At 42.6% G+C, this 27,314-nt stretch overlaps 2 protein-coding genes and 1 pseudogene across 2 annotated transcripts; 2 read left to right on the top strand and 1 right to left on the bottom strand.

The window, feature by feature from the left end:
• Positions 1–3,658: 3,658 nt before the first annotated feature.
• LOC120685234 (E3 ubiquitin-protein ligase EL5-like) lies at positions 3,659–4,261 on the bottom strand. The gene has a single exon (XM_039967043.1). The coding sequence runs from the start codon at positions 4,259–4,261 to the stop codon at positions 3,659–3,661; it is 603 nt and encodes a 200-aa protein (XP_039822977.1).
• Positions 4,262–9,514: 5,253 nt separating this feature from the next.
• LOC120686745 (disease resistance protein RGA5-like) lies at positions 9,515–10,658 on the top strand. The gene is made up of 2 exons (XM_039968951.1): positions 9,515–10,073; positions 10,178–10,658. The coding sequence occupies exons 1-2, from the start codon at positions 9,973–9,975 to the stop codon at positions 10,590–10,592; spliced, it is 516 nt and encodes a 171-aa protein (XP_039824885.1). The 5' UTR covers positions 9,515–9,972; the 3' UTR covers positions 10,593–10,658.
• A 2,968-nt stretch (positions 10,659–13,626) lies between these two features.
• Positions 13,627–16,261, top strand: LOC120686744 (annotated as a pseudogene).
• Positions 16,262–27,314: the final 11,053 nt, after the last annotated feature.

Raw genomic sequence — 27,314 nt, 5'->3', positions numbered from 1 at the left:
ACTCTGCTTTTTCCTTTGGAGTTCATGGATCGTTTCATGCAGGACGACCACTCCTTCTAAAATGTAGCGACCCGGCAAAAAAGCCGACTGAGATTGCCGAATTAATTTACTCGCTACCAAGGTTAATCTATTAGCCATCACTTTAGTAAAGATCTTGAAGCTCACATTTAGCACGCAAATAGGTCGATACTGCTGGATTTTCTTTACCTCCTTTTGTTTTGGGATCAAATTTATTATCCCAAAGTTAAGGCTAAAAAGAGGGAGATCCCCAGAGTGAAAATCTCGGAACATGGCCATTAAATCATCCTTTATGAGACTCCAGAACACCTGGTAAAATTCAGCAGGAAACCCATCTGGCCCCGGAGCTTTGTTATGCTTCATTTGAAAGATGGCGTTGCGAACTTCTTTTTCAATGAAATCTGCAGTCAAGATGTCATTCTCCTGCTCAGTTACCTGAGGGATATCTTCCGTAATTGACTCTACCAAAGAAAATTTATTTTCTTGATGTTGTCCGAAGAGACCCTTATAGTATTTTGTTATATACTCCTTAAGGTTTTCATCTCCTTCAATTATTCCTTCATCTTGCTCTAGCCGAAAAATTCTAGTTTTTCTTCGCTTGCCATTAGCCACAAGCTGAAAGTACTTTGTATTGTCATCTCCTTGTAATATCTCCGTCGTTTTAGCTCTTTGGAACCATTTAAGCTCTTCCTGTCTAAGGAAGTGGGCCAAACGTTCCTTTATGCTTTGCTTTAGGTCGATTTCATGCTGGCTTAGCAGCTGGACCTCAGCCTTTTTATCAAGCTCATCAGCCCTTCGAAGTAGTTCTTGTTTCTCCTTTCTGTAAGCTCCTTTCATGTTCTTATCCCATCCCCTTAAATATTGCCTCAATCTTCTAATTTTAATTTGCCACCGCTGTAAGGGTGTACTCCCTTTATTCTCCTTTTTCCACACTTCCGAGACTAACTCAAAAAAATCATCACGTAGCAGCCAACCAAGCTCGAATTTAAATTGAGGCTGGGTTTGACTTTTACTCTTATTTTCCTCTCCCGAATTTAACAACAGTGGAGTGTGATCTGAAATCTCCCTACTCAAAGCGTCCACTGTTGCAAGAGGATATTTTTGCTCCCATTCAGTGCTGATAAGCACCCTGTCCAACTTTTCATAAGTTGGTGTTGGCAAAGAATTAGCCCAAGTGAATTTTCTTCCTGACATTTCAATCTCTCTCAGATCAAGACCATCAATAATGGCATTGAACAAGAAAGGCCACTTATCATCATATCTCTCATTATTTTTCTCACTCGCATTTCGGATGATATTAAAATCACCACCAATGCACAAAGGGAGATTTTCTTTGTTGCACATATGTACTAATTCAGTTAGGAAGATCTCTTTATATTCTGGTTGAGCTGCCCCATAGACAGCCACAAGCACCCATTTAAAATCATCTTTCTTATTTCTAATTTTAAACTTTACATAAAACTCTCCTTCCTCTATGCTACCAAGATCAAAAACATCAAGATTTACCCCCAACAGAATTCCACCAGATCTCCCATGAGGTGCAGTCCAATGCCATAAAAAATTTCTCCCAGCACTAAATTTATCTAGTGTCGACTGTGAGAAATCCTTTTTGCTTGTTTCCAAAAGAGCAATAAAATCTAAATTTTGCTCCTTGGATGTATCCGCTAAGAACCTAGATTTAGCCAAGTCACTAAGACCTCTGCTATTCCAAAATATTCCCTTCATTTAATACTACTCTTAGAATAGTTAGACATCACAATCTTACAAGTCTTTTTCAAACGCGACTTAGCGCGGGACTTGTACTTTCTAGAGGTAGTTTTTTCTGCACTACTTAGGTAGAAACTATCCACCTCAAACACTTCCTCCATCAGATCACCACATAAACACTTCAGCGCATCAACCTCCAAAGTCTCCAAATCTTCCTCTTCACTATCACTAACTGTCCCAAAAAGCTCACCCTCACCAAGTTCGACCCCTGCCCTCTCAGCATCTAAATCGAAAAGTTGTTGTAAATTTCTAATTCTATCGTTCTCACCCGAACCAAAATTGATTCCTAACTGTTGTAAATTGCTAGATGCAACATCAAAAAGCAAAGAAGAGCAAGGTTCTGTACGAGGCATACCTCCCGGGAGCTCGAGATTTTTCTTTGCCGCCCTCTCCTCAGCTCTGATCAAGGTGTGTTCATCTTTAGACTTCGACAACCTTGGACTGGAGCGGACATGCGGCATTGTCGCCTCCGGTATCATTGCTGCCCTTTCCATCCTCTTGTTGCTCTCCATTGAGTTCTCCGCATGGTTTTCTGTCAAATGCATCCCATCAGCTGTAGCACCCCCTTCCCCTTCCTCACCAAAGCCACTAAACCCCCCTGAAACTGCTGTTGGAAACACCTCTTCCCCCATCACTTTATCTGCGATCTCCTCCAAGACTCGATCAGCAGCTATATCCATAATTTCCTCCGCTTTCTCTTTCAGGAACATTCTGAATTCCTCCTCATTCATGTTCGATACTTTCTCTTTAAAGGTACTCAGGTCATTTGCATTGAAGCAAGTCTCTGAACCTGCAGCCTTCCCCTCCGATCCATCAATAGTACTAGAGTATTTGTGTCTCTTGGCCTCTCTCTCGAGCTCTTCTTTTCTGGGAGGAAACTCCTTGTCACCCTTCTCTCCCTTTCCTTCACCATCCTCTTCCCCACTCCACTCAAAATCTGCCTCTTCCCCGTTCTCATCCACTCCAATTTTTTCCACCTCAAAGCCCAATTCAAAGTAGTGATCCCCAACAACCACATCAAGGTTTGCTGGGATAAGCTTCGGATTAAGGACAGCCACAAAAATGCGTCCAAAATCACTCTTTCTAGTTGTCTCCATATCCACTATCTGCGTAGAACCAAGCATCGAGCCTACCGCCCAAAGCTCCTGAAATTCCCTTAATTCCTTTCTAATGCCATAGACCCTTACCCATACCTTTGGTAGCAAATATCCAGTCTCCTTTTCATGCCACATAGCAAACCGAATCCTTACCCCCGCAGGGATATCAACACCTTTAGCATCTGCCCCTCCAAATGCAATTGCCCTTTGCAGTTCGATTTTGGATGGGAATTTAGTGATGAAAGAGTTATCTTCATGCTCACTAAGCTCCCACTGCCACTTTCCTGGGAAGATTCTCGCAAGTTGCCTTTGCACCTCCTCCTTACCAAGCTGCCCGCCCTCTACTGAAATCAGCGCCATCTTTGTATCCTTTCTAGCCCTCGGCAAGGGAGGGTGAGGAATATGATAGAAACCTAGACCGTGAACCGCATAGCCAACCGCATGCGCCACCGGCCTAGGCATCTTCAACACTGGACATCTAAAATTTACATGGTCTTTCCGATCACAAATAACACAATAAATTTCTGTTGTGCAGTTCGCTGCTAAGTGCCCTTTCTTGGTGCATCTTGCACACTTGATTCCTGTCCTCACGTCACCACCTTCAGCTTCATCGTCTCGTGCTGCATCTGTCATCTCCATGTCTTGCTTGCCTTGCTGATATTTCCCCATCTAGTTCATAATTAAATGGGCAGGAGTGCTAATTAATTAGTTTATTAAATAAAATACTTACTACACGTAGATGAGCAAGCTAGCTGGCAGCTACTTAATTACTAGTACTAGGTCCGGCGGCGGCGGCCGCCTTTGGCTGCGACCGCCGGCGCGCGGCAGAGCGGGCAGGTGGCCTTGTCGCGCAGCCACTGCTCGGCGCAGGCGGGGTGGAAGTAGTGCATGCACGGCTGCAGCACTCTGACGGCCTCGCCGTCGGCGAGATCCGCCAGGCACACCGAGCACGAGGTCTCCTCCCACCCCTCCGCCGCCCGGTACGTGCACTCCAGCGGCGCCTCCGCCGTCGCCCTCTTCCCCGACTCCACGTCCACGGCGGGTGCCTGCCGCTGCCGCTGCGGTCGAGGTGGACGGCGACCCTCGCCACCGCCGCTCTGCGGACGCTGCTCGCCACGGCCGCCGTCGCCTTCGCGGCTGGTCCCCTGCTCCTCCGTGTTGTCGCAGTCGCACAACCACATCAGACAGACAATGATGAACCCGACGAGGAGGCAGATGAAGAACAGCACGACGCCGGACGACGAGAAGCCGCCCGAGTCCGGCCCCAGCGGCAGCGGCTGCCCGTCGGGCGCCAACGGCGGGTCCGGGAGGTCGACGAGACGCCGGCGTCCTCCGGCAGCCGCGGCCAGCAGGATCATGCTGGGCTTGGTCGCCGTCATGGATCGGTCTCACAGATCAGACGGCGATTATCATCTAGCAACGACCTACAAGATCGATCAGGTAAAGATCGCCGACACGAAACAACTATATATATATTGCTTAAAAAAACAACTATATATATACGGATACGGTCACCGTGTTATATATGTAATGTAACGAGATAAATATAACCATGTATATAGAAATGTATCATGCTATCTATACACAGAGATTGAATTCCTAGCTAATTTAATAAACCTGCCTAATGAATTAGTTAGGCAAGTGTTGTTGATAAGTAAAGAAAAATCCAACTGCCGGATTGATGATAGCTTGACGTACACAAACTGTTGGCAAGTATTGCAGTAGCAGGAACAGTGGACACAGATTTTCAAGAGGCCGCCCGGCGCCACAGGTACCACCTCCGCGAACACCGTCGACGTCTCGACGATGGCGCTCTTTCCCAGGCTCCGGCTTCATTGCCACGCGGCGGCTGACGCACCCTGTCCGCCTCCGGCGTTGTCGCTGGGTGGACGCCGTTCACGACGACGGGCGTCGTCCAGCTCCTGCTCCGATCCTCCAGCATGCCGTGTTTGGTTAATGTCATGAAAAGTTTTTCACAAAAAGACAAATGTATGTATGGAGTACTAAATGATATTTATTTGCAAAAATTTTTTACGGACAGGTGTAACTTTTCGAGACGAATCTAATGGACCAAACTCCACCATGATTGGCTACAGTAATGCTACAGTAACCACGTCTAATCATTCTCTAATCGTACAGTCAAAGGCCTCATTAGTTACGTCAACTGCTACAGTACCATAATTATGAAGGTAATTTTGTAATTAGACCTCATTTAATATCTGTAATTAGTGGTCAACCAAACACGACCAATGGTGAAGCCGGTGAAGGTGATGCCAACACCTTGTCTTCATTCTTGTCCATGGATGGGGCCAGAACCCTGCTGTAGGCTGTAGACCCGTAGCAGAGCTTGTATTCTTACGAGGGATTCGGATCTTTTTTTTGTTGCATTGATGGATCCATCCGTTAAAAGTTCTCTTTGATCATTTTATTTTTTAAAAACGCAGCACTCTCGCTGATATGCATTTAATTAGTTATCACTTTTGGTAAAAAAAAGATCTTTTTTCATAGAGTATAGGCAACTAGTTATCACAACGTTCCTTCAATTACAATGGAAAACGCACATCAAAGTGCAAAACCCATATACTTGGTGTTTTTACACTACTACAGCCACCCCTATCACCGCCGGTTCTAAAAGTGCATCACCAACGGTTTTGGGTACCGTTGGATTTAAATCGATGGTGATAGCGGGGCCATCACCGCCGTGATGGAGGGGTTCATCACCGCCGGTTCATAAACCGGCGGTGATGCGTGCGCCAACCGTTGGTGATGTGCACCCATCACCGCCGGTTTGTGTTTGGAACCGGCGGTGAAGACCTTTTTTCCATAAAAAAATATTTTTATATAATAATATTGTACCATTTGTACAACATATATAATATATAATTACAGTAGCAGAATTCAACTATATCAGCTCATACATCGAGATTAAATGAAAGAGTCCATACATCAAGATTAAAACAAAGAGTTCATATATATCGAAATTAAAACAAAGAGTCCATGCACAAAATATATTACAATGTTTGATAAGAACGATATGATCTATGCATTACACCTATGCTATATTCAACATTACCAGGGGTCCCTCTATCATTCCCCGCATTGTTCTCAGCTTGTTTCCCACGACAAGACTTGAATTGTGAAAATCACTCAATTATACCTGCATCCAAGTAAAGAAGCTTGGTTTTCTCAAAGGGATAAGTAAAAATAATTTTTCAAGTATCTAGTTGCAGGCATAATAACATAAAAAGGAACAGCTTATGGCCTATGGCTGCCATGGCACATAATGCTTTGATGTGTGTAATAGTGCAGACATGTAATTAGTCATGAAAAATTAGTCATTTGGGTATCTATTTCAGATGACATCATAGATGACACAAAGGTAGCATTTCATAGATATAATTTGAACACTATACTTGTGAATTCATAACCTTAAATCAGCAAAGAGAAATGACATGAACTACTAAAATAAAGTTTAACAAAAAGCTTTCTCTTTGAAAATTTTATCTTTCAACAGTTGAGCAATTACAAAGCAAAATTGCAAGAGAGTAGTAGCAACAGCTAAATCCATTTTATTCACTACTTTGATATGGTTTATCATTGTGAAGGTCTGAAACCACTACAACTGTATTTATCCTTATTCATTATTAAGTGATTTGCATGTAGCATCCTTGGTAGGCTTACAACTATCCTATTGGTGACGTAGTACCTATATGAATATGCAAGAAAGAAGGATGGTTTAAGTAGGCTTACAACTCTCTACCTGCAGTTTTGAAAGCTTGAGCTAGGCAAAAAGGGAAAACTGAATATAAGTTCAGTTACCTTGGTATTGCAAGAATTAACTGAAGTCATAGAACCAAAGAAGTTAGGTAACCAACCATTCCTGAAATATATTCAGGAAACAATATTGAGCCACTTAAAGTTCAGACTATCAGTAAAATGGTATTATATTGCTATGATAACTCATGCCATATAATGGTGAGGAATACTAATGTGATAAATTAGATTTCATAGCTAGAAGAACATGACTAAGAGAAGTGTTTTCATGTACCATAAGATATTATACATTGACATTTCAAGGTCACATTTTATTTAGCTTATTAAGATCCAGTGATCCGGTCACCTGGCAATAACTCTAAATCAGGATCGGGTCTACTACATATGTACAAAGTGGACGTCAACTGATTGAATGAATTATGCAACACCAGCCATGACTGTGAAACAATGATGCTTAGCTACCAAAATTACATATTTCCATAATCTGAATCTATACGGCATGCTTTACTATAATGTATATACTGACTTAGTAAGCAACAGTCCTAATTATCAGTTACCACTTACTTTGGCTGTTAGGTTTGTCACCGCTAATTGGAACTTCTCTCTGGTTCTTGAGCCAGCAATATGACCAGCCTTGGCGACCTTGCTAAAAGCACCATTCAGCCAGCTTGTTCCAGCAGACACATACCTGCAAGTTGGACGGAAATACAGAACAATAGAAGAAATCAGCAATGAAAAACTTGAGAGGCTCAGGTGATCTGCTAGCGCTTGATGATTTCTGCATGCAGATTTCTGCTAGCACAATGTGATGGCATTTCACGTGTATGCACTCGCAAAGCTCAGATTTCTGCTAGCACAATGTTCCAATGGAGATTAAACGGCTAAGATGCAGAGTCAACTACCATCCTCGCAGCGGCGGCGCCGGGACTGGTGACGGCGCCGGGGCTCACAGATGGCGGCTCCACTCGAGGACGGCAGCGCCGGGGCTCGGGGGAGGCGGCGCAGGGGCTCGGGGACGGCGGCAACGGGACTCGGGGGAGGCGGCGCCGTGACTCGGGGGCAGCGCCGGGGCTCGGGGACGGCGCCGCGTCTGGATCTCGGGGCGGGGGACGGCGCAGGGGCGGCGGCCGGGCCTCGGGGACGGTGGCTGGGATTGGGGCACGCGGCGGACTGGATTGGAACGAGCTGAACAGGACGAGATTTGGGGCGCGGGCTGGGGAAAAAAAAGGGAAGATGGGAAGGGAAGGGAAGAAGGGGTTGGAGTTTTGTCCTGTACAACCTCATCACCGCCGGATAGTAACACGAACTGACGGTGATATCCATCATCACCACCGGCTCGTGTTACCAACCGGCGGTGATGGTCGGCGACCTTATCACCGCCGGTTCGTGTTACCAACCGGCGGTGATGAGGGACATCACCACCAGTCCCAACGGCCACTACGGCCACCAACTCTGGACCCGGCGGTGATGAGGCATCACCAACGGTTCGAAACGAACCGGCGGTGATAGCCCGTTTGTTATGACCAAATCTGTAGTAGTGTTAAGTCCTCCGACTAATTGTGGTTAGTGACAATTAATCATGCTTATTGGTTTGCCAACGCTGATCATGTTCACCGAGGTGATTATTTCAACTAGAAGTCTGGTCGTCCGACTAAGTATCGACTAACCATAATTAGTCATCCGATTAGCATGCGGACAACTAGTTTCCAGCAAGTTCTGGGCAACTTTGGGCCATCGATGGTTTTGAACTTTTGGCTAGTAATTTGGTCGCCCATTAGGTTTTAGGTATGAGTCTCTCTCATATCATCATCATGTGAGTGTTGGTGTGTGTTTTTGTGCTCAGCTCCCAGATGGTTTGATGTTTTACTCTTAATGGCGTTGAATTAACTTCCTAGTTGCTATAGAATCATAACTTATTAAGTTAGTGATCATCTGACCATCAAAATTATCTTGATCTTTCCTTTAAACAATATACTATGTAGTATATCGGTCCTAGAATATATGGGACAATTAGACTACGATTAGGACCGACTAGGCTTGAGTAATTGGATCGATCGACGACTAATTGTGAGTAATCATCTTATCAATACCCTTACATCTAGACATGATTTTACAATTTGAAAACATTACTCACTACAATCACAAATAACTAACGTTTTGGACATCCACGGTCTCCAAACCAACTTTCACAAGTAAGTTTCGTCATAAAAACATAGAAAAGCTTCATAAACTGTTTTCAGACAACTCCTTTAGTACCATTCTCAAACATCCGAACTCAGCATACATCCAAAGAATAAAATGCAAGGATGGCTCATTTAAGATAATCCAAAATAGCATCTTGTGTTTGTTTGTCATGAGAACTTGAAATTAAGACCTCACATGAGTATATTCGAATGATATTTTTCTTAAAAAAAGGTTGGTTCTGAGTGCACTATAACATAATTACCACTTTTCAAATGCTTGCTTACTACTGGTCAAACAGAATTAATTGCTAATACATATCATTTATATTATTATTGTTGTTGTGGTATGAACAGGGGGACAGAGTGTGATTACACTTTGTCTTACACACTCTCTTTTCTTTTCTCATATACGATGGTGTGCAACTGTGCATACTAAACTACTGTTGCAGCATGCGTACCCAACAGCCGTAGCAAAGTTAAATTCTTTTTATTATGATATAATGAAACAAGTGTACTGCACAGACCTCACAGCACAAGTGGAGGGCAGGATTCGGGTTTGACGGTCCAAGGCAGATGAAAAACAAAACGGAGTAACGATCGAGACCGGCAGCGTGACTGCACGTGATACCAGCATTGGTGGTCTCATAGTTCCTGACAGAGGCTCCATAATTTTTTTCCAACAAGGGCAAAGGCTCCATAATTGACCGAGCTTATCCTCGCTCCATCGATAAAGACGAGGGTTGTTGAGCTCCTCCATGACCGCACCACCTGCTGCTTGCTCTGCACATCTCAATCATCATCAACCAACCCGCTCGACGAGCCATGGAGTTTGCGACGGGAGCATTGGGCACTCTGCTTCCCAAGCTCGGCCAGCTGCTCCAGGATGAGTACAACCTGCAGGAGGGAGCAAAGAAGAACATCGAGTTCCTCACAAGAGAGCTCCAGAGCATTGAAGCTGCCCTCTGCAGCGTCGGCGAGCTGCCACCGGAGCAGGTCAGTGAGCTGGTCAAGATCTGGGCCCATGACGCCCGGGAGCTGTCCTACGATATGGAGGACATCGTGGACACCTTCTTGTGCGTGTCCAGGGCTCTGATCCCCCAAGCAAAAAGATCTCCAAAATATTCTTTAAGAAGATGAGGGATATTGTCACCAAGGCTAAGACTCGGCATGAGATTGGCCAAGATATCAAGGACATAATGGAGCGTGTCAAGGAAGTGGCCGAGCGACGTGAAAGGTTAGGATCTCTCAAACAAAAATGCATTTGATTTTTAATTTTTCTCTTCTTTCAATTTCCTCTTACCGTATTGGTTTCAGAATTTGTGTTGTTTTCTTGTATAGGTACAAGGTCGATACTATTATACCTGCCAAAACCTCTGTTGACCCTCGCATAACATCTCTGTACACTAAGACAGCTGACCTTTTCGGCATTGATGAGCCAAGGGAAGAACTAATCACAAGGCTGACAAAAGGAGATGATATGTCCATGCAACAAAGGATAGTCTCTGTTGTTGGATTTGGAGGATTAGGCAAGACAACGCTTGCCAAAGTGATGTATGACAAGCTTAAAGGGCAGTTCGATTGCATGGCTTTTATTCTGGTTGGTCGGAATCCTGATTTGAAGAAGGTTTTTAAGGACATGTCAATCGATCTTGACACTCGTTTCAATGTAGACGTACTGGATGAAAGGCAACTCATCGACAAACTTCAAGAATTCTTGGAAAACAAGAGGTGCGTGTCATCAGCAACTAAATAATAATGCTTCTGACACTGATGAAATTAGTACTTCTGTTGCACGTGTTATGTTGAGCTAAGCTGTAGAGTAGTGCTTACCATGCATCAAATAGTTTTCTTGTATCTCATACATATACTTTATTTTGTGATATAGATTTGGTTAATTTGATGTGCTTGTCTTGCATGTTGGTTATCTACTATGCAATGAGGGATTTTATTTCCCAATTGCCTATAAAATTAAGTAAATTAGGAATGATTGCACCTTGCCCCAATTTTAATTTAGATTCTATTCAATTTTATTTAATGTAAAATTTATGGAAAGTCAGATAGCTTATGAGTATTACTCTTACTTCTACTTTGGAAAAATAAATTATTTTGTCACATTTTCCACCTGTTGCTACCTACATTAAGTTATAGTGCATTAAGTATATAACATATATAATAAGAAAGAAACAACAAAATAACAAGTTTTGGATTATTTGTATCCGCTACCAGAGAAATGTGCGTTGTAACCAGCACATTACTCCCGATTAGATATGACTTGTTGTGATTTTTATACTACTATGAGGTTGTATTACACGCCGTTTGTGATATACTTAGGGCAATTCCTTTTTGCATTTTTGAATCAGCAACACTCCCGGTATCTCAGTGAGCCCCTTACCCCTACTTGTGTCTCTACTACAAAGACACTCATACGTGCTGTCGCCGAACACTCATACATGCCGGCTCCCATTACGAGTCGGTACAGACAGTCATCAAAATAGAAATTTGCAAACAAAAGTTAGAAATCACACGTTTTCCGTGTGAAATGTGCACGTGTATGATATCCAGTCTTCAAACTCATGAGCTCCTCATTGCACGAAACCTCCTTACAATCCCATCTATATGTCATGGCTATCATAATAGGGTATTGTATTCCGCCTTATTGTCTAATAAAACATTGATCCACTATTTGGGGGACCTAAATAACTTTCTATTAAAGAAATTAATTTTGAAGTTGTAGATATTGTTGAAACATAAAATTTACGTATGAAGTTTGTTTCCATACGACTCCATATTGCAAAAGTTATGAAATCCAAAATACATCCTGAAATTGAAATTATAAAGATGGGAAATTATTCCTGCTGGCTCTTAATAACGGTGGGCCCTAGCATATGTGTATTATTTTTATTTTTACTTTCAGAAAAAATATATATTTTTTCATATTTTCCATCTGTCAAGAACCTCAACCTACTACCTACATTACGTGATAATAACACACTAAGTCTCCCACTGCATATGGCCTGGCATCACAGTGGCGACGTTCTGCTCGTCTGCACTGGCGGTTTTGTTCAAACACAGGCTCTCTGCAGCTGCCGCTGCAGAATTCCAAATACTGCAGGATTGCTTTGCTCCATTCCAACTTCGAGACTTGCCGGACATGCGGCGTCTGGCAAACACGCCGCATGATGTCTTCACCACCCGCGGCGCCTATCAGACCTTGCACCCTATTGCCGCCAACTCCATAGATTTCATGTACATTTGGAAAATGAAGCTCCTGAACAAGGTTAAGTTTTTCGGCTGGTTGCTCTTCCTCGGCCGCCTCAACACTCGCGCTCACTTACATCGTAGAAATCTGCGAGGGCGTGAGGAGTCAAACTGCGAACTGTGCCACACCCAGCTAGAAACTGATGCTCACAGTTTTGTTGAGTGCCCGCGTGTGAGAGATGTTTGGCTTCGTTTAGGCCACTTGCCATTTCCTGGACAACACCGCACACCGTGGGCTCTCGGCAATGAACTCCCCCTCCCCGATCAGGCTCGACCCGACGTCATGCTCCTCCTGCTTTGGCACATATGGAAGGCTCGGAACGCCTTGATCTTCAACCGGGACAACCTCTCCACCATGGATGTACTCCGCCGTGTTCTCCATGACCTTGAGATCTGGCGTTGCAGATATGGTCGTCTCTCCCTCTACGTTGACCTTTGGAAGGACTGAATCCGCACAAAATTATAATGTACCTTTCCTCTCGATAGCTCCTCTCAACCCTCCTTTAATTCTTGACCTGGGATGCCAGGTTTTATTTTGTACTGAACCTTTGTATCTTGGATCAATACAAATCAAGTAGGTGGGGCGACTCCCCCCCCCTCTCCCCCCGATATTGCTCGAAAAAAAACTTTAATAAAAAACTATATTATATGATTGCATGAGGATATCAATAAAGCTTAAAATATCATGTAGGTATTAATAAGTACTCTAATGTAGGTGTAAACCCCCCACCCACCCAAAAAAAAAGCCTTAGCTCCATGCGCGGCAAGTTGTTCAAACCGATTTGATGTCACAAAATAGAAAAAGATCTCTCCAGCTAGGATCAATATTGAACTTACCCCTCAAAAAATGGAAAGAAACACAGCACTCTGCCCTGCTCTGCTTCCAAGCGTGAGCAAACCAACACAGGGCTCTCTGCTACATCTGTTCCATGCACTCGCTTCCCTCCCGCTGGGTCAGTGACACTGGTTGCAGGCTCTCGGCACGCGAAGCATCAGCATGGCAGGGCTCTTGCCGGCGCCACTACCTCGGCAGACCAATTTCTCTTCTAAATTGTCCCATCAAGCTGATCAAAAAGCTCCGGCAAATAGGCTGCAGTTAGACTTCAAGGATTTAATACCCTTGAATTATTATGAATTTATTGAATCAAGAGCAATTCAAGACTGCTTAGTATGGTCTTTTGAGTACCTTTACCTCTGCCACAAATGAAAAAAAAAAGTTGATTATTTTGAAGACTCTGAAATAAACAAATTCATCTTAGTCTAGTGGTCAGGTAGCTCGTGTCTCACGATGACGGCCGCAGAGGGACGTTCCTAGTAGCCGGGACGGATCAAACTGCTAGCAGCATCTGCATGCATTTCTTATTCAAGGCCTTTCTGACTTGATTTGATTCGGATCGAGGTAGTTAAGATAATGCTAGCTGCAAGTTGGTAGAGTGTGCCAGATCGATTGATATAATCTTAATGTGCTGTGATCCGCAGTTGACGCTGAAACTACATGTGCACACATGCTGTCGATCCATGGTATCCATTTTTAGAACAGCGGAGCATGAATATTAATTCATCCCCTCTCGTTGACAAGGAATCATTAAACATGGCAGCTCAGCCCGAATTAAACCTGGCAGAATATGAATATCCTTGGGACGGTACGGTGTCTCGTCACAAGCTATGAATCACCCATCAAGCGCCCTGCATTTTCTAGTCTATAAAGACGAGGGCAACCCGGTGATGGAGCTCCATCTCCACGACCACATCACCTTCCCCTTGCTGCGCAGAGACCCAGTCAATCAACCAGCACGGACGGCTACCTTGCAGCCATGGAGTTCGCGACCGGAGCACTGGGCACTCTGCTTCCCAAGCTCGGCCAGCTGCTCCAGGATGAGTACAACCTGCAGAAGGCAGAAGGGAGCAAAGAAGAACATCGAGTTCCTCACAAAAGAGCTCCAGAGCATTCAAGCTGCCCTCCGCAGCGTCGGCGAGCTGCCGCCGGAGCAGGTTGGTGAGCTGGTCAAGATCTGGGCCCATGATGCCCGCGTGCTGTCCTACAACATGGAGGACATCGTGGACACCTTCCTTGTACGCGTCCAGGGCCCTGATCCCCCAAGCAGAAAGAGCTCCAAAAGATTCTTTAGGAAGATGAGGAATATTATCGCCAAAGCCAAGACTCGGCACGAGATCGGCCAAGATATCAAGGACATCAAGGAGCGTGTCAAAGAGGTGGCAGAGCGACGTGATAGGTAAAAATCTCTCAAACATAAATGCATTTGTTTCATTTTTGAACGAACAGATGCATTTGATTCTTTATTCTTCTGTTATTTCCTCTTACTGTATTTGTTTCGGAATTTAATTTTGCACTGTTTTTTATATATAGGTACAAGGTCGATATTATTACTCCTGCCAAAACATCTATTGACCCTCGCATAACATCTCTGTATACTAAGACGACCGACCTTATCGGCATTGATGAGGCAAGGGATGAACTAATCACAAGGCTGACAAAAGGAGATAACATGTCCACACAACAAAAGATAGTCTCTGTTGTTGGATTTGGAGGATCAATCAAATTTCCCCATAAGCTTGTCATACACTGCTTAGGCGAGTCTTGCCTAAGCAGTGTATGATAAGCTTATGGGGAAATTTGATTGCACAGCTTTTGTTCCGGTTGGCCGGAATCCTGATTTGAAGAAAGTTTTCAGGGACATATTAATCGATCTTGACAAGCAACAATACATGGATTTCAATTTTACCATATTGGATGAAAGGCAGCTCATCAATGAACTCCAAAATTTTCTTGAAACCAAGAGGTGCGTTTCAGTAGCCACGCCCAATGCTTCAACTCAAATATGCTTTTTGTACGCCCATTGCTTCTACTCTAATATGCTTTTTAATGTTTTTAAGAAAGAGAATCAACCGTTGCTTGGTGCCTTATTTGTACACCTAATTCAACGTCGTGATATAAATTCTGTTCTGTTTGAAGAGATAAACTGCTAGTACATGTCTTCATTTTTATCTTGACTTTCTATGATGAAATGAGGGGTTAAGTTCAGTTTACACACTCGAACTATCACAAAGTCTAATTTTCAACCTTCAACAATGAAACCGGATAACAGAGGCCCTCCACTGTTGAAACCAAGCAAATTTTGCTCTTTAAGTGTTTTCAAAGGTGGGTTTCTATTTTGTTAGAACTAAAAATATTCAAATTTAAACTAAAGAAATTATATGTAATTTATTTTAAATCAAAAGATATGAAATGGGTATCAAAAGTTTTCAAAAAAAATGTAACCAATTTATTGGCATGATACTCGTATTCGGATCTAATTTTTTATGTTCATAATAGTTGGTCGCTTGTAGTTATGCCTATTATTATTCAACAACTAATACTCAAATAGAGTAGTAATAGATAGGTTACATTTTTAGAAACAATTTGTTACTAGTTTCATATTTTCTAATTTAAAATGAATTAGTTTAGATATTTAGATCTAATTAGAATTTAAACAATAAACACAAAACCACTTTGAAACCACTTTAAGGGCCAAATTTGCCCGGTTTTGACTGATGGATGGCATATGTTATCTGGTTTTGTAGTTAAATATTGAAAATTGAACTTTTGTGATAGTCTGAGGGTGTACATCAGACTATTCGCTTCTAACTATTATATTGCTTCCCAGTTTCCAACTTACTAATAGGATTGAGTTAAAAAGGCCTATTGCCTATTGTGCTCCAATTTTATGTTTGGACATTCATTTTAATTCTATTTATTCATTGTGAGAATCTAGTTTTTGGATTCTTTGTTTCGGCACACTTCATGCTTTTATTGATGCTCTAGATAGTTTTGTCAACTCATGTTTTTGTCCTATGGATGGATGGATAGGTACTTCATTGTTATTGACGATGTATGGGACACACAATCCTGGGGAATAATCAAATTGGCTATTGTTGAGAACAATAATGAAAGTAGAATAATCGTAACTACTCGTACACATGAAGTTGCCAGAGAAGCTGGTGAGGTTTACAAGCTACAATCATTGTCAGATGAGAACTCTAGGAAGTTATTCTTTTCAAGGATATTTCGTGGTGAGAGCAAAATTTCTGATCCTCAACAAAATGATGAGTTACTTGATAAAATCATAAGGAAGTGTGATGGCATACCGCTAGCTATTATCGCAATGGCTAGTCTTTGTCACACCCTGAAATTTTTGAAATTCAGGATGTGATTAAAATTAAAAATAAAACAACAATTTTCTCACAATTTTAAAATTTTCTCAATATTTATTTTTCTTCACAGAGAATTTAGTGTAAAAGAAAATAAATATTAGTTGTTTTTCAAATTAAATGATGTTGTTCTTCTGGTGATGCATTCATGTCACATGCATAGTGTTGTTGAGTGTGAAAACCTTTCAAAACGTGTTCTATCATCAAAAATTCTTCCCGGGAATTTTTCGGATTTTTCTGGATTCTTTTCCCATTTTCCCTAGAGCAAACTCTAATTTTTAGAGGCTCTTCCAAATCTTCTCATGAGCTCCAATATTTTATTCGAGTTCGTTAGGTCCCAATATATTTCTAGGATTTTTCCTAGAATTTTCGGGCCATTTGAAATATTTTTCGGACTTTAAATATGAATTCTAGATTTTTCTAGAATTATTTTTAATTTCGAAATAATTAATTCCGAATTTTAAATGGGCTAAGTCTATCAAAAGTACATAAATCTCTAATGGACCTCAAGGGCCCATTCGTGTGTTCCCTAATGGGCTAAAGGTACGTAAACCCCATTAGCATGGGAGGGAGCTTTAGTACCACATTGCTAGTTGATGTGGGATAGTGAGACTTTTCTCCCTATATATTAAACCAACCTCTAATGGCAACTCCACACAAAAATGTAGACTACCCATAGGGAGGCTCCTTGTTTGGAAATCCCTAAAATAATATTTTCCCCAGAATTCCACCATCCTCCGCATCCGTGCATCTCCGGTGAAATCCGACACCACCCTAGTGCTCAGCTCGTCGTCCTCTTCATCGTGGTGTCTTCCTTCTCGCGAGTCATCGCCATTTCGCCGTCGACCCCGTGCCTTCTCCTCGACAAGTTCACCGCCCCAGAAGTTTCGCAAGGTAGCAAGAGAGCTCTCCGACCCCTTTTTCCCCTCCCCTTCTCGCTCCTGCGTGCGCGCACGCGCCCACCGGCTCTGCTCCGCCGCCGCTCGCCACAGAGCCGCCTCACCGCCGATCTACCATGTAGAGGCCGCTATCGCGTTCCTGGCGTCGTGTGCTACCTCCCCGTGCAAAACCCGCGTTGAACCGAGCCGGAATCGCGTTATCGCAAAACGTCGGCGAGCCCCCGCCGCGGTCTGCTCGCCACCGACGCCCACGCTGCCCCTCCGTGCGCCGCCGCGAGCTCCGCTCCACCCGCTCTAACTCTTCGCTGCCACCCTAGATGAGTTGCTCACGCCGCGCGCTTGCCCCTAGTCCAAACCGCGCTCGAATCGAGCATCGGACGGCCGTTTCGGCAAAGTCCGGCGATGCGCCGCCGCCCCTAGCTCGCCGCCGGTCGCTTGCGCCGCCGCCAGCCGCCCCAACCCATCCTGACCATTAGATCGCGATCGGACGGCCATGATTAGGTCCAATCCAAGTCAACTAAACCTATACCAGTCAACCAGGGTGTGTTTTGCAAAAGAGCCCCTCCGTTTTGTTTAAATAAACCTGCAGTCCTCCTGAGTTCATAAGTATTTCTGTTTTAATCCAAAACTTTTTAGAAAACCCCTCGAACTTTTCTAGTATAGAACCCGCCGTCCTTAGCCTGTAGTTTTTCAAGTTAGCCCCTAAAGTTTAGGTTTAATTATGTTTAGACCCCTGGTTTCTTCAGATCTAGCCCATGGAAGCTTTGTTTCTTCACAAATAAGCCACTAGAACCTTGTTTTGGCTATAACTTCTTCGTTTTAACTCCGTTTTCATCTATTCTTGCGCTCACGTGATCCTTGTGACGTGTGCAATAGTTTTATCACCTTGTTATCCTCTATGAGCACATTTTGTTGTGTCTTACAAATCTTTTCTGTTAGTCCTTAACCCTTTTGTTAATCGCGACTAGATCCCTGAAGCACCGTTTAGTCTATAGAATCACCGTTTTAGTTCCATTTTTCGCTTTTCTTGCGCTCTCGTAACCATAGCAACGAGCCCTATCTTTTAGTGTGATATTTTAAAGCTTTTCTTTTGTTTGGTGTATTATTCTTAGATGTATCTTGTTGTTTGCTTTGTATGTTTGTCCGATGATTGTTTCGAGTAGAAGGATCATTGTTCGAAGATTGAAGAATCAAGATCTCCAAGTGAGCCAGAGCTGAAGAGCAGTAAGAGTAGATTTTCATTGGAGAAAGGCAAGTGACCCTAACCATACTTCTATCTATGCTTATTTATGAGAATACTTGATTTAATTGGAACATGGAGAACCACCCAAGAAAACAGTGCAACCACAATACTATATGGCTCTGGTCTTGGCTAAGTAACTAGATGATCTATATGTCGTGCCTGGGGCGTTTGATTGGTGGATTTTTGGGTTATTGAGCTTTGAGGAGCAGGTGAAGGAAGCTTCGTCTTCTGAGATACCGCAGAAAAAGGGACCAGTGCGTACATATAGTGATTCTTTGGAAAAGTCTCGTAGTGAATCCCTAGCCACTCACCAAAGGAAGTGTTTAAGTGCTTTGCAAACCCGGGCGACATGGGAAACACGAATTGTGGGTAAAGTGTACAACCTCTGCAGAGTGTAAAACTGATATATCAGCCGTGCTCACGGTCAAGAGCGGCTTGGATCCTCACATGATTAATAAACTTAAAGATGGATATAAATCACATTCTGGTTATTTCTTGTGGCCTTACTGAGTACCAACCATAAGTGTACTCACTCTTACTTACTGCTGCTCAGAAGAAGAAGGTGTATATAGATTTCTGAAGATGTTGCTGAGTTCTAGGCGTACGCAACCCCCAGTCGATTGCCTGTGAAGTTGGAAGCCTTCGTTTCCAGGATAAGTTGTATAACTCTGATAGTCTTTTAATTGTTTTAGTTTCTCTTTTTCGTGATACTGTTACTGATTATTCACTTATAATGTCTCTATATGTATGAAACTTGATCCTGACATACATATAGTTATGCATTCGGTTTTGTTCTTAAAACCGGGTGTGACAGAAGTGGTATTAGAGCTGTATCGACTGTAGGACGTAAGCCTAGGTAGCAATGGTCGTTTTTTAAGGTTTCTTCTGATATAAAATCTATCCCTGCTTATTCTTTGACCCCCTCCATTGAATATCCTCTCTCCTAAACTTTTTTTTTCCTTTCTCATTGAACCTTGATAACTCATCTTTCATACCTGACCCTTTATTTCATTTGCACTTTCTTAATTGCAAATGTAAAACAAAATCCGCAATCTTTATATCTTGACCTACTCTCGCCTTTATAATTTTCTTATTGATGCTCAACCCTAGGTCAATTACTCCTTTTTTTCTAATTCTCGACACCCTCTCCTTCCCTTTCCTCCCAAATAAATATCGCTTTGGATTCATCTCTTGATTTGAATTCCAAAGTATCTTTTCTGATTCAAAATTGTTTAGATATTTCATGCCACGTACCCTAATGCTTGTGCAAGCCATCTGAAGAATGAAGCTACTAGTTCATCATGAGGAGTCAAGTCGAACCAATTGGAATCATACCACTTGCCCACAATCCTGCTCAAGTTGGATGAAGGATTCAGAGCGCCACCAAAGAATCAAGTCTGAAGCCTGAGAAAGGTTATGACACTCTCACTACCACTACAAACACGAAGGTGGAGTCAACGCTGGACACGCTGAAGGAGGCACATGTCAGCCATGACGAAGCTGGAAGATATAATCAAGCTTAGGAGTACCCCTTCTAACTCTATTAGCAACGTTTAGCATCGTTTCTTAACCGTATTGACTGGTGGAATTCGGTGTTTGCGTGATGATGCTTGTCTTTATGACCTTGTTTGATTCGCTTCTTTGTAATGATTGTTGGTGTATTGTGAGTCTTCTACCTACAATGACATCGGTTGCCTAGATGGGTTCTTATGTACCTCCCACCTCCTTGTTATCTTCTATCTTTCTACCTAATCCTTTAAAGGATGTCAAGAAAGAAGTTCATGGCAACACGGACAGCAATAGTAGAAGTTCATGGCAACACGGACAGCAATAGTAGAAGTCTTCAAGCGTCTACAATGATCGACAAATGAAAGAAGCTGCAGACAAGAATGCACTCTTTTCCCTTTCTGTTACCCCCATGTCTTTCCCCCCTCCACCTTGATTTATTTAAGATGTGACCACAAAGAGTTGGTAAAAAGGAGGATGATGATCAACCCAAGAACCGAAGCTCCAATAGCCATACACTCGGTCAGACGTCATCAGTTGATCCCCTTGCCAAGACGGATGATCGGGATATCTCTGCCAAATGAGAATGCCGTCAGTCTCCAATTCTCATGCCACCACGAGTCGCCAAGATACTAAACCAAGAAAATCATGTTTCTACAACGCAGTGGCTGCTTGAGGATGTATGAAAAGATCTGAACATTACGGTTGGCTTATCTTCGTCACTTTACTTGAAGGTTATGAGATGTGTTTGTGGACTTGAGAAGTGATACCATATACTCAAGCCAGAAGAAGCAACTAAGCTCTATTCAAATCACTTTATCAAGGTACGAAGGATGTTCTTCTAAAGATGTGTCAACAAAGCTGTGGAAAGAATGGAAGTTAAAGGAGGAATTAGATTGAGTATCCGCGAAGTGTTTTGTGTGAGTTATCAGGAATTAAGAAGAATACATTGCAAGAAGGGATAACTGAGAAGAAAGTTAATGTGTGTCGGATGGTACCCACCTAAACCTTTGTCTCTTGCTGAAAGGACCGTGATGTCGCCTAGAGGGGGGGGTGAATAGGCGCACCTACAAATTTTCACTCAAATGCAGCGGATTAAATTCACTATCTGCCAAACCCGGAACTTCCGGGTTTCAAATCCGAAACTTCCGGATTTGGGCTAGACAGTAGGTGAACTCGGAACTTCCGGGTTTGTCAATCCGGAACTTCCGAGTTCACTCAGAACAGAGTGAACACAATAACAGTAGTGCTAAAAATGAATGTAAATTCAAACCCCAATTGTAGAGTCTGCTCAGAAAAGTTTCTTGACCAGGTTCACGCAGATCCTGCACATACGAAACAACAATATCTCCAAGACACAAGTGTTTAATGGAGAGCTCCTCAAATACTCAAACAAATGTAAATGCAATGAACACAAGGATTTGTTTTACCGAAGTTCAGATTCACCCCGTGCACCCACGTGTGAATCCTAGTCTCCGTTGAGGAAGCTTATATCAACTCCAAGGTCAAGCTATTTCCTCCTTCCACTATATGACCATGCCCCCTCGTGGCACAAGATCGGTGCTGCAACAAACTTGCCGCTGCTCACCACAATCCTTGGGAGCTAACCGGCGACGCCTAGCCATCTAGGAGGCTTCACCTCCAAGAGTAACAAATGCGAATCAAATCACGGCTATTCTCAAGTGCTCAAGGTTTGCTGTGCTCTCTAGTGCTCTCAAGCATTCACTCTCTCAACCCAACTCAAGAATATACACTAATCACACAATCTCACAAAGAGAGGTTGGGGAGAGCTCAACTATGGCTACCAAGCTTCTTGGGACGACCAGCAATGAACAGAATAGAGCCTGGAACAGCAGCCCACCAAGGAGGGGGCTAAGGGGTATAAATAGCCGGTCCCAACAAAACTAGCCGTTATGTGACAGTTAGAACTCGGAACTTCCGGATTCTACAACCCGGAACCTCCGGGTTTTCAAACCAACTAGCCGTTAGTACCACGTGTGCCAAATCCGGAACTTCCGGATTCCAAATCCGGAACTTTCGGATTTGTCCTGGCAGCAATGTTAAAATGTGTATGTGAGGCTTTTGTGTCTCTCTCAACTCACATAGGTTACTTGAGCACTGAGACTAAGCCAAAGACCATTGTGATGCATCCCTCTTGATAGTGCAGCATACCTAAACTCAAGATCAAAGATAAATTACATTTCAACTTCTTGAGCTTCTCTTTTTCATCCTATGCCGTGTGTTGATCAATCACAATCTGAGGTGTGCATCCAACTTGGCTTCTTTACTTTGAGCACATCTTCCTTGAGCTAGTGACCTTGAACCTCTATCCTTGAATGAAATCCACTTCTAGTTCAAGTCACCGTCTTCACAATAAGATTCTAGAAAGATTGATACTTGCCAACATGAACACCACACATGACCAAGATTCTTCAAGTTGAACTCAAAGAACGTTTCGTCACCCTAGCATTGGTTCCTCGGCACAACCACAATTGCCCTTCTCCAAGCTTAGTACCTAGAAACCCATTCCCGAATTTCAACACTTCATCCTTGCATCACATATAGCTTCATGTAGGCTTGTATCATATTTAACTTACAATGAAATCCATTTTGATCCACAAGAAATTTTTCTTCTCTAATGAATGACACTTGTCAATATGAAATTCTCCATGTCTCTTAGAATTCTTGGACTTGATCATTATCGGTTTCTTTGCTCATGCCAAGCCCTTGCTTACATAGCCTATAGAAACACGTCTTTCGATCCCATCCATTTATCCTCAAGAGCCCTCTTGAACTCACATTGATTTTGCCATTACAATTAACATCATTTCTTTCATGCTTGCTTGATCAACAACTATCTCATACATTCCTTATGACAAGTTTCTCCAATTGTGAGACTATACCTAAGCATACACCTTTGTCTCATTCACAATACCTTAGCTTGTCATTTTGAATTCCACTTACATCAACAAGCTTCATTTGGATATACGAATAAATTCTTTATCGTTGATACATATCCCAATTTCTATGGTAGCTGTTGCTTGTTAATATTCTCATACTAGAACATGTCATTCATCTTATCATATGAGCATGTGTCTTGAATCTTGATTCATTTCATCACATAGATTACAATTATGATAATCAATTCCTGCTCATATACTCAACAAGATAGTTAGTCCTTTAATCGTGGTGTCAATCAATCGACCAAAGCACACTAGGGGCCGAGATGCACTTTCAATCTCCCCCTTTTTGGTGATTGATGACAACACCGATTAAATCTTACAAAAAGATATAACAAATTGAAGTTTTGAATTTTCAGATTTAGTAGGAGCTCCCCCTTACTATGTGCAGTGAATGGAATTCAATCAATTTGGCCTCAAATGCCCTTTTGCACATATTTAAAAAAAACAAAGAGCCCCCCCTAAATCTTAGCGTCCGTGGAGTGCAAAACAAATGTGTGATCAAATAATACGTGATGCATATGACAGATATCTCACACAAAAGCAAGATAAAAGAAGCAGGTCAGTTCTGTCAGCCCAAACCCGGAACCTCCGGGTTCCAAATCCGGAACTTCCGGATTTGTCAGGCAGAACTGGCCTAAAAACAACAAAACATCATTTCATCACCTTTTATCACACTAACCAGCATCACATATTAGTTTAAAGTATCTAAACATGGTTCACCACACAATATCACACAATACAATTTGTTCTCAAGTCCTCATGAGCTAAAACGAATTTATTACATGCCATGTGGCATCCCACACCCAAATCCGAAACTTCCAAATTTGGAAACCCGGAACCTCCGGGTTTGCCTGACCAGAAACACTGAAAACTGAGTAGAAGCTTTAATCTTCAATAATCTCTCTCCCTTTGTCATCTATCACCAAGAAGGGCCTGAGGGGAGTCTTTCTGGGGCTTCTACTACTGATCATCATCCTCATCGTCTTGTCTTCCATCTTGCCTACTCGAACCTTGGCCGGCATCACCAACATGTTGGTCAAACATCCAAGCACCAAAAGCATCAAACCCATAAGATGGAGGTGGAAACTGAGGAGCCTGAGGCATGAAAGGAGCGGTCGAGGGGTCAACAATAGTAGGGTTAACATAGGATGTGTGCCACTACCATAGAGTTGCCCCCAATAATCTTCTTGCTGATATCTAGCATTCATTTGCTCCATAGATTCAGGCTCACTTTGCTGTCCTTCTGAGCCAATGGGTGAGGGAGGATCATTGGGCAACATGGCTTCTTGCAATTTCTTTAGCCTCAAAGTGTCTTTCTTCCTCCTTTCCCTCTCCTTGTGCACCACATCATTTGTGGACTTGCACATTCCAAAAATCATGTTGAACATCTTTCTAATTGGAGAGGGAGGCTTTTCCTAATTTTGAAATCTAGAGCCACCACGCCTAGAATAGGAGCGAGTAGGGACATGTGGTACAGTAGGAGCATGTGGGGTTGTATCACCATCACCTGGAGCTGCAGCTTGCTCTCTAGATGCAATAATTTCAGCAAGAGTGGGTCCGGGGTGTGAGTCCATCTTGACATCAACAGGAGGATGTTTGTAATCACACTCAAATCTTTTGTTGGTCTTTTGATCAATCATGAACATGAGATAAGCTCCAAAACCACAACACTTTTGAGGTGATTCAGATATGGACTTGATTTCCTCCCATATGTAATCAAACACACTGAACTCTGGCTCACTAGGAGTTAAAGCATATAGCAAATTCTTTCCATAGGACGATATATTGTGAGCATCACCCTCTCTAGGAGCAAGTGTCTTCCTAAAGAACTTGTTAAGATATGCATAAAATAGAATCAGTCCTTTAGGCCCCCCAATCTCTGACTCCCTGCCAGGTAAGTACATGCATTTCATTTCTTCTTTGGGGAGAGGAGAGCTAAGGTGAAGTCTATCTCTTTCTGCATCAGCTCTCCCAAATCCAAACATGACTGCAAACTCAATATAATTAATTTTATACCATTTTCCCTCTGTCATCCAATGGACCCATCTCATATCATCATGTGTTTCAAAATAGCAAGTGGCATAAAATTGGGCAATCACTTCAATATTCCAATCATATTGAAATGCCATGATTTTGTATATGTGCTTAGCCTTGCATGCACTAATGATCTCATTAAAGATTGGATCTCTCATGCTCTCAAGTTTTGGCCAATTCATAAATTGAGAGCGTGCCACTTTGTATTTCTTGCTAAGAATTGCACTCACATAGAAGTCTTGATGGAACTTGGTGTGAAATCTATAATCAACACTTCTTCCTTTTTTTAGCACGCAAAAGATTCTTAAATCTTTCTTTTCTTACTTTGTCTGTCATTCCCCTCTTCATGTAATTAGTCATGATATAGTCATGGGGAACACTTGGCTTTCTCAACATGACTCCAGTCACAAAGAGTGGCTTTCCGGACTGCTGTACATGTTCTTCTTCCTCCTCATCATCATCATTGAGTTGAGCACCACCACTGCTAATCCCATGGCCACCACTGTTGCTAATGCCCCTCATTTTCCTACCACTCCTCTTTGTCCCATGGGGAGGTGATTCCTGATAGTTTGGATCACTTTCCTCCCCATCATCACTAGAGGTGTTGTTTTCCTCCTGAATCTCTGGCTCATCTTCAATGTGCAAGGTGCCTCTGGAAAGTTGCCTCATGGATCTCCTTGTCCCAATAGGAACATTAGGATTTTTGCTCCTCCTCAAAACAAACATTTCCTCATATGAATTATCTGTGAGAACAAAAGAGGAACCTTGGATTTAGGATAGCAATGATTTTGAGTGAAAGAAACAGATAATTTGGAAGATCAGAGCTGGATTCTAGTTTTCTGGGTAAATCCGGAACTTCCGGATTTGAAACCCGGAACTTCCGGGTTTGCCCAGAAAACCCTAACTTCGAGCACCATCAAAATCGACCATGGAAACATGATTCTTTTGCTAGGGATAACATCTATGGTCTAAATGTAGGTGTTCTACCAAAGGAATCGAACAGATCAATCCTAGGTAAAGAGATCGGGCAAAAGGAATGATTTTGTACCATTGCTCATGGTGGGAAGGGTTTGAAATCGATTCCAGAGGGTGGATTCGGAACCTCTGGATTGAAATCACCAAGGGCCCACCTTTGCCCCTTGAAATCCTTGGTCAAATCCTTGAATCGCCACAAAATCGCCTCTCCCGAACAGTAGAAGTGTCGGGCAGTATGTGAGAGAGTGAATAAGGGGTGAAAGAGTAAGTCACGGGCCAAATAGTGATATAACTGTTGAAATCCGGAACTTCCGGGTTTCACAAAACCCCTCTGACTTGACTTGATTTTGAGTGTATTTGCCCGAGATAAAAGTAAGTTCCAACTTCTTGAACATCCATAATAATTTTGGAACTCTATAGCCATGGAAATTTCTCAGAATTTTTGAGGTGAATATTTTTACCCACTTGAATCCGGAACTTCCGGGTTGTAAACTCGGAACTTTCGGGTTTGCTTCTGTTCCTGGGTAAACTCCAGAGAATTCGGGAGAAATGCCAGAGTATCCGGGCCTCCCCAGAGAATCCGGGCTGGAACCCAGAGAATCTGGACTATTCTCAGAATTGGGCAAAATATCTCAAAAGTGTTGATAGAGTTTGATTTCTAGATGATAGGGCCATGACAAGAGAAATATTTTGATATTTTGGTTCCTTCGTCTTAGATATCCATTTGAAATAGAAACCTAGGCTTGAATTTGATGAGAGATAGCATTTCCAAAGAATATAGCCCTTGAGATGAGATTGGAATAGATCCTATGGACTTGAGAGTCTTATTGCTTTGTGGTTAGCCAACAATCAAACAAGTGTAACTATAACCACAAGGCAACTTGACAATGTCACAAAGACCAAGAACCAAAAGTTTCCAAACAGCATACAACCTAGCATACTAGTTGGGTTTTCGAAGAAATCTATCCTATAACATTCATGTATCTAGTAACTCAAGTCAAGTACTGTTCTTAGCATATTTGGCTCATACCTCACAACAATCTAGTTCCCTTGACACTAAGTCAATCTCAAAAGAAGGTATCAACCAAATATCTAAAGTTACACTAAATGACTTTGAATTACTTGATACAAAACATGCACACACTAGCATGTAGAGGGCCTAGATGCAAAACATAAATACTTGACCCTAATAAAACATACCTTGGCCCTTTAGGTTCCATGTCCTTCACAAGAGAAGGATCTCACATACATGGCTTGCACATAATCATTATAAACATAACTTGAACTCTTTTCTTTCGATTAATCATGAAAAGCTCAGAAGTCCAAGTAAATCACATTAGTAGTACAAACCCTAGCTTTGTGCTTGATGATTCTTTAAATGTGGAAGG

The sequence above is a fragment of the Panicum virgatum genome, chromosome 8N, assembly GCF_016808335.1.
Source record: "Panicum virgatum strain AP13 chromosome 8N, P.virgatum_v5, whole genome shotgun sequence".
In the NCBI taxonomy this organism is placed as follows: Eukaryota; Viridiplantae; Streptophyta; class Magnoliopsida; order Poales; family Poaceae; genus Panicum; species Panicum virgatum.
This window is presented reverse-complemented; position numbering and strand designations above follow the sequence as displayed.

Bases quoted from the DNA above. Each gene is read 5' to 3' on its own strand.
- LOC120685234 (XM_039967043.1), bottom strand. From the start codon at position 4,261: ATGACGGCGACCAAGCCCAGCATGATCCTGCTGGCCGCGGCTGCCGGA.
- LOC120686745 (XM_039968951.1), top strand. From the start codon at position 9,973: ATGAGGGATATTGTCACCAAGGCTAAGACTCGGCATGAGATTGGCCAA. The intron at 10,074-10,177 runs GTTAGGATCTCT...TTTCTTGTATAG, and splicing joins GTGGCCGAGCGACGTGAAAG to GTACAAGGTCGATACTATTA.